The 6831-nt window shown below is 38.4% G+C and overlaps 1 protein-coding gene across 1 annotated transcript; it reads right to left on the bottom strand.

Moving 5' to 3' along the window:
• Window positions 1–5457: 5457 nt before the first annotated feature.
• LOC102000321 (vomeronasal type-1 receptor 4-like) lies at window positions 5458–6455 on the bottom strand. The gene has a single exon (XM_013355536.2). The coding sequence runs from the start codon at window positions 6451–6453 to the stop codon at window positions 5458–5460; it is 996 nt and encodes a 331-aa protein (XP_013210990.1). The 5' UTR covers window positions 6454–6455.
• Window positions 6456–6831: the final 376 nt, after the last annotated feature.

The raw sequence follows: 6831 nt of genomic DNA, 5'->3' as shown, positions 1-6831 counted from the left end.
TTATATCTTAAAAAGTGTTGTGTGAGCCAGGAGGTGGTGGTGGTGCATGTCTTTAATCCCAGCATTTGGGAAGCAGAGGCAGGTGGATCTCTATGAGTTCGAGGCCAGCCTGGTCTGCAGAGAGAGTTCCAGGACAGCCAAACCTACATAGAGAAAACCTGTCTTGAAAAAGCAAAACAATAATAACAACAAGAAAAAGTGTTGTGTGTTGTATTGACAAAGGGTCGGGACACTGACTTGATCATGTTCCTACTAGACAGTATTTTAAATGCCTTGATTTATAACTTCCTTTGTTCTAATAATTATAAAAAAACTCCAAGTGACCGCTTCCTCATTGGAACACATTATTTGGGGCCATGGTCATGGGTATTACAATTTTTCTCAGAATAAACTATGCCTTTTTAAAAATTTCTTCCTTTGAAAAAAAAAGAAAAGAAAGAAAAAGCCCAGGGTCAAATGATTTCAGTGCAGAATTCTACCAGAACTTCAAAGAAGAGGTAATACCTATTCTCCTCAAAGTGTTCCACATAATATAAACAGAAAGAACATAGCCAAATTGTTTTTATAAGGCTACAGTTACCCTGATACCAAAACCACACAAAGACTCAACCAAGAAAGAGAATTATAGAGCAATCTCCCTGATGAATCTAGAAGCAAAAATACTCAATAAAATACTGGCAAACCAAATCCAAGAACACATCAAAAAATCATCCACCATGAACAAGTCGGCTTCATCCAAGAGTTGCAGGGATGGTTCAGCATACGAAGGTCTATGTACCATATAAATAAACTGAAAGAAGAAACAATATGATCATCTCATTGGATGCTGAAAAGGCATTTGACAAAATCCAACACCTCTTTATGATAACAGTCTTGGAGAGATAAGGGATACAAGGAACATATCTAAACATAATAAAAAGCAATATACAGCAAGCCAACAGCCAACATCAAATTAAATGGAGAGAAACTCAAAGCAATTCCACTAAAATCAGGAACCAGACAAGGTTTTCCATTCTCTCCATATTTATCCAATATAGTTCTTGAAGTTCTGGCTGAGCAATAAGTCAAAAAAAAAAAAAAGGAGATCTGTGGAATTCAAACTGTAAAAAAGTCAAACTTTTGTTGTTTGTAGATGATATGGTAGTATACATAAGTGACGCCAAAAACTCTTCTAGAAAACTTCTACAGCTGATAAATACCTTCAGTAATATGGCAGGATGCAAGATAACTCAAAATAATTAGTAGCCCTCCTATATGCAAATGATGAAGATGCTGAGAAAGAAATCAGAGAAATATCATCCTTCACAATAGCAACAAATAACAAATAAAATATGCTGGGGTAACCCTAACAAAAGAAGTGAAAGTTCTGTTTGACAAAAACTTTAAGTCTTTGAGGAAAGAACATATCAGAAAATGGAAAGATCACCCGTGTTCTTGGCTAGGTAGGATCAACATAATAAAAATGGAAATCCTACCAAACCAATCTGTAGATTCAATGCAATACCCATCAAAATACTAACACAATTCGTCACAGACTTTGAAAGAACAATAATCAACTTCATATGGAAAAAAATTAAAAAAAAAAGAAAACAGGATAGCCAAAACAATTCTATACAATAAAGGAACTTCTAGAGGCATCACCATTTCTGACATCAAGTTCTATTATAAAGCTACAGTAATGAAAACAGCTTGTTATTGGCATAAAAACAGAGAATAAAATTATACACAACTAAAACATTTAATGAATCTTCTGAAAGCAGATGTTACAGAACATGGCATATAACAGATATAGTCTTGTGGTGACAAGTTTTGTTAATTTTTATTTTATGCACATATTAATAGTACATAGTCCACTATCACATTGTGATACTTTCACGCGTGTGCACTATGTGCTCGTGTCACATTCCTCCCTCATCATCTCACCTATTTCCCACTCTCCCGCGCTCTGGTTCTTTTCCTCTCCTCAGGAGCTTTATCTTTCTCTGATTCTTTTTTGTTCCCTGGTTTCACATGAAAGAAAATGTAAGATTTGTCTTTGTGGGGCTGACGTTTTTCTTAAGGTTAATTTTGTTTCCATCCATTTTTCTACAGCATTTTCAGAGCAGTGATCACCCTTGAAGAACTGTAGTGTCTACGTATGAGGCGCACTAAACCACAGCTTGGGGCTAGAGAGCTGGCAAAGTGGGCAAAGCGTGCAGCGGACTTCCAGAGGAACTGAGTTCAGGTCCCAGCAAACACATCAAGTGACTGACAACTGTCTATAACTCCAATTGCAGAGGATCCAATGTGCTGTCCTTGCCTCTTTAAGTAGTAAGCATGCATATATGTGGTACACATACATACACATTGGCACACATACCTACACAAAATATCAATTTAAGATATGATCAAGACATCTCAGGGCTCTAGAGATGGTTTGATGGATAAGAGCACCGATTGCTCCTCTAAAGGGGACAAATTTTATTTCCAGTACTCAATGCTGGCTCAAAACCATGTGTAACTCCAAGTCCTAAAAGGTCAATGCTCTCTTCTGACCTCTTCAGGTACTTTACCACAAGGTACATAAAAATACATGTCATAAAAATCCTATACAGATAAAATAAGAATAAGCCCTCCTACCCCAGCACACATAATCACACACACCAGAGCAGAAGATCCTTCCCTAAGTGTTAAGATAATTTCTGGCCACACAGATTAATTTCTTCTTTTTCACCTATATTTTGCCTATTGTCACATAGTAACTTGTAAAATATGATGATTCTACATATTTGGAAAATTCTCACTACTCTATAGTAAATTACATAAGAAAAATGTTATAATAAAATGTCGAGTTATAATACCACATGACACAGGGTCAGTTTTAGGGTGCTTGGTATTTTATTTCTTTTTAAACAATTCTTATTTATTCTTCTCTTATAGAGTACATTCCAGTAACATCAGCCAAACACAGCACAGCAAGATATAAGACGAGGCACAAACCCTCACACATGCAGGCTGGGCACGGTAACTCAGGAGGTGGAAAATTGGCCCAAGAGCAAGCAACAGAGTTAAAGACATCCCAGGCCTACAGTCAGGGGTCCCTCAATAGTCCCAAGCCAACAACTACAGCATATACGCAGAGGACCAAGCCCAGACCCATGCAAGCTCCACAATTGCAGCTTCAGTTGACTCCTGCTTTGTTGATTCCTCGGACAACACTCCCTCAGGTCTTCAACCCCTCTGGCTCCCATTAGTCCTCTTGTCGCCCTCCATAGATCTCCAAGATCTTAGGAGAGAGACCTGATGGAGACAACCAAACTGGGTTCTCTCTCTCACTAATGTTTGGCTTTGGGTCTCTATATCAGTTCCCAGCAGCTGTCAGAGGCAGCCTCTCTGCTGAGGGCTGGGATAGGCACTAATCCCGGTCTCCAGGCTATCTAGCCTCCATTCCTCGTCATCCAGGCAGTGTTGGACTTGGACTTCCTCTTTTAGTGTGGGCCTCAAATTAAACCATTGATTGGCCACTCCCACAAGTTCTGTGCACCCATTGTTTCAGCACATCTTGCAGTCAGGACAGGTTGTTGGTTGAAGGTTATGTGGCTGGGTTGGTGTCCCAGTCCCATGACTACAAGTGTTACCTACTTCCGGAAAATGAACAGTTCAGGCTCCATATCCTCCATTAGTAGGAGTCCTCACTAGGGTCAGCCTTGTGATTCCAGGGATTTTTCCGATGCACTAGATTTCCCTATTTCCTCCCAAATGCCATCTAATTTCAGTCATTTCTCCTCCATTCCTCCACCCACACCCAGTCCTGCCCATCCCCATCCCTATCCACACCCAGTCCACCTGCAAAATCTATTCAATTTCCCCTTTCCTAAGAGATCCATGTGCCCCCTCTTGAACCATCTCTGTAGCTTAGTCTCTCTGGGACTGTGGATTGTAGCATGATTATCATTTATTTAACAGCTAATTCCACTTATAGGTGAGTAAATACTATGTTTGTCTTTCTGAAATGGTTTACAGGAGATAGCATTTACTTTGGGCTGCCAACCATGGAGACTTATTATTAATCTTAAATATTCAACATGAGCTTTGTCCCACTAACACTTTACCTTAATTTAACCTGTATCTATTCTTTTACATTTTGCTTTGGAGATTTTTAGTTTTCTTTCATTCTGTATGTCCTACTTTTTTGTTTCCTCTGAGTCTGGCTGGTTGGCTCTTGGTAACTCTCTATTGTCTTCTCTTCTTTCTTATTTTCCTTTCTCTCTCAAGTTTAAATTCCTCCTATGTACTCTCTATTCTTGGAAGTTCAACCTATACCTTCTCCCTCACTACTGACTGTTCAGCTTGTTTTTGGACCAATCAGGTTCCATAGGCAGGCGAGGTAAAACAGCCACACATCTTCACATAATTAAAGAAATGCAACCCACCTTTACATAGTTAAATAAATAATCTATGACATAAACAAACAGAACACACTTTTACATAGTTAAACAAATATTTTACAACAGGCTACTTTACACAAAATGGATTTTTAAGTTCCATTCATTTGCCTGCAAATTTCATGATGTCATTTTATAACCAATGATACTACTCCATTTTGTAAATTTATTGTATTTTCTTTAAGCATGCTAGACTCGGAGGCCAGCTAAGTCATGTATAGTTTCTTGTTATTACGAATACAGCCGCTATAACCACAGTTGATCAAGTGTCTTTGTGGTAGAATGGAATATCCTTTGGATATATGTCCAAGAATAGTAGAACTGTGTCTTGAGGTCCGTTACCAGGTTTCTCAGGAATTGCAACACTGATTTCCACAGTGGCTACCAGTTTGCATTCCCAGCAGTAATAGAGGAGTGTTTCTTTTGCTGCACATCCTTACCATCATGAGCTGTCACTGTGTTAATGTCCTTAGCCATCCTAAGAATAAGATGGAATCCCAAAGCGGTTTTGATTAATATTTCAAAGAAGGCTAAGGAAGTTGAACATTTTAAAAGTATTTTTTTTTTTTTAGCCATTTGAATCTCCTCTACTGAGAATTCTCTGATTAGATCGGTACCAAGTGTTTGGTTTATCATGTCTAGTTTCTTGAGATATTTATATATTTTGAATATTGGTACTCTATCAGATGTAGAGTTGGTGAAAATCATTTCCCATTGTGTAGGCTGCCATTTTCTCCTATTGCCAGTGTCCTTTACTTTACAGAAGCTTTTCAGATTCATGAGGTCAAATTTATTAATTGTTGATCTTAGTATTTGCACTATCCATGTTCTGTTCAGGAAGTTGTCCCTTTATCAATGGGTTTGATGCTATTCCCCATTTTCTATTATATAATATTCATTGTACCTGATTCATGCTGAAGTCTTTGATCCACATGGACTTGAGTTTTAATTGCCAGTTGTTATGGAATATGCAAGCAGGATTTGCTGAAGGAGGTAGAGGCAGGAGGATATCTGACATGTTCAAACTGAAGTGTTAGCATTCTACAATAAATAAAAGAATATGCAAATAAATCAGCAAAGGCATACAAGCAGCGCTCATGTCAAATTTGGAAAAAGTTTTATTACCACAGCATAGTAAAAACAGACTGGAACTAGACTTGATATTGCAGAGGAGAACAAATGGGCAAACAATGGGAAAGCACATTTCTAGGAATACACTTACTTTCCATAGCACCGAACCTTTGGAGTAGGTCGTAAAGATGACAACAATGGAGGAGAATGCATAAGAGATAACTAATATGCACACCAGGGTAAGGATAGTTTGGGCAGCTCTGTCCTCAGGCGAGACTTTCAGACAGTGTTGAGCACTGTGGATGTGCTGGACTTGTCTCTTATGTCTGTAGAGGACACTCACCAGGAAGACACTTAAGCAGGCCATGAGACACAGACACAGGCCATCAGTTAAGCATAGTAAGGACATATACAGGGCTGTTACCACATTACTGGAGGCAAACCATGAGCAGTACCCGTAACTCAGCCTGCTAGTCACATTTTTGTTGGAAATGGGGCCTGATACTTTTGCTGGAGTCAAGATGTTTAGAACCAGGTGCACAGGCCAACTGAGTGAGCAGGAGGGACTGATGTACTTGGTGGCTCTGTGTTTAAGCTTCATCCACCTGGAGCTGCTGGAGCTGATTGTGATGGCTTGGAAGCAACTCAGTAGGCACATGACATACAGGGACACCCCTCTTGCTATTCGGTAAATGTAGACTATCAATTTACATCCAACATCATTGAGAAAATCCTTAAATCTGAAATCTGACATTGCCTGTGGAATGCCTCTTGAGATGACAGACAAGCAATTGGCTAAAGTCAATTGCTCTATAATCAGGTCTTTGGGCATTAAATGCTTTCCATTGAATATAAAAATCAGATAATAAAATATTATTGAAGAATTTCCAAGCACTCCCACTGTGATCTGGGAAAAGAGAAAAATTCCCATAGCCAAGTTGTCAGAAGCCATTTTCATTCCTATATAAGATAAAATTTATTATGATCAGTGGACCCTAGAAATACATTCTGGGTGTGCATTATTTCAAGATGTTAGCTAAAATAATATGTTTATCGCTTTACTCTATTTACACAGTTCTCTCATTGAAGAACTATGTCTAAAACTTTATTTTTATTGAAATAACTATTCCACATTATTTAAATGGAAAGTTTTTGGTATGTTTACAGAAGATTAATATTTTCTCTGGACGAGGAACTACATGACCTTCAAAATAGAAATCAAGAGATAAGAGGCAGAAATACCTATGATTTTGAAGCTCACCTGATCTACGAAGCAAATTCCTGGAAAGATATGCTACACAAAGTGAAACCCTGTCTCAAAAAAAAAAAAACTGCC

This window comes from Microtus ochrogaster, unplaced genomic scaffold (genome assembly GCF_000317375.1).
Source record: "Microtus ochrogaster isolate Prairie Vole_2 unplaced genomic scaffold, MicOch1.0 UNK163, whole genome shotgun sequence".
Classification (NCBI taxonomy): domain Eukaryota; kingdom Metazoa; phylum Chordata; class Mammalia; order Rodentia; family Cricetidae; genus Microtus; species Microtus ochrogaster.
This window is presented reverse-complemented; position numbering and strand designations above follow the sequence as displayed.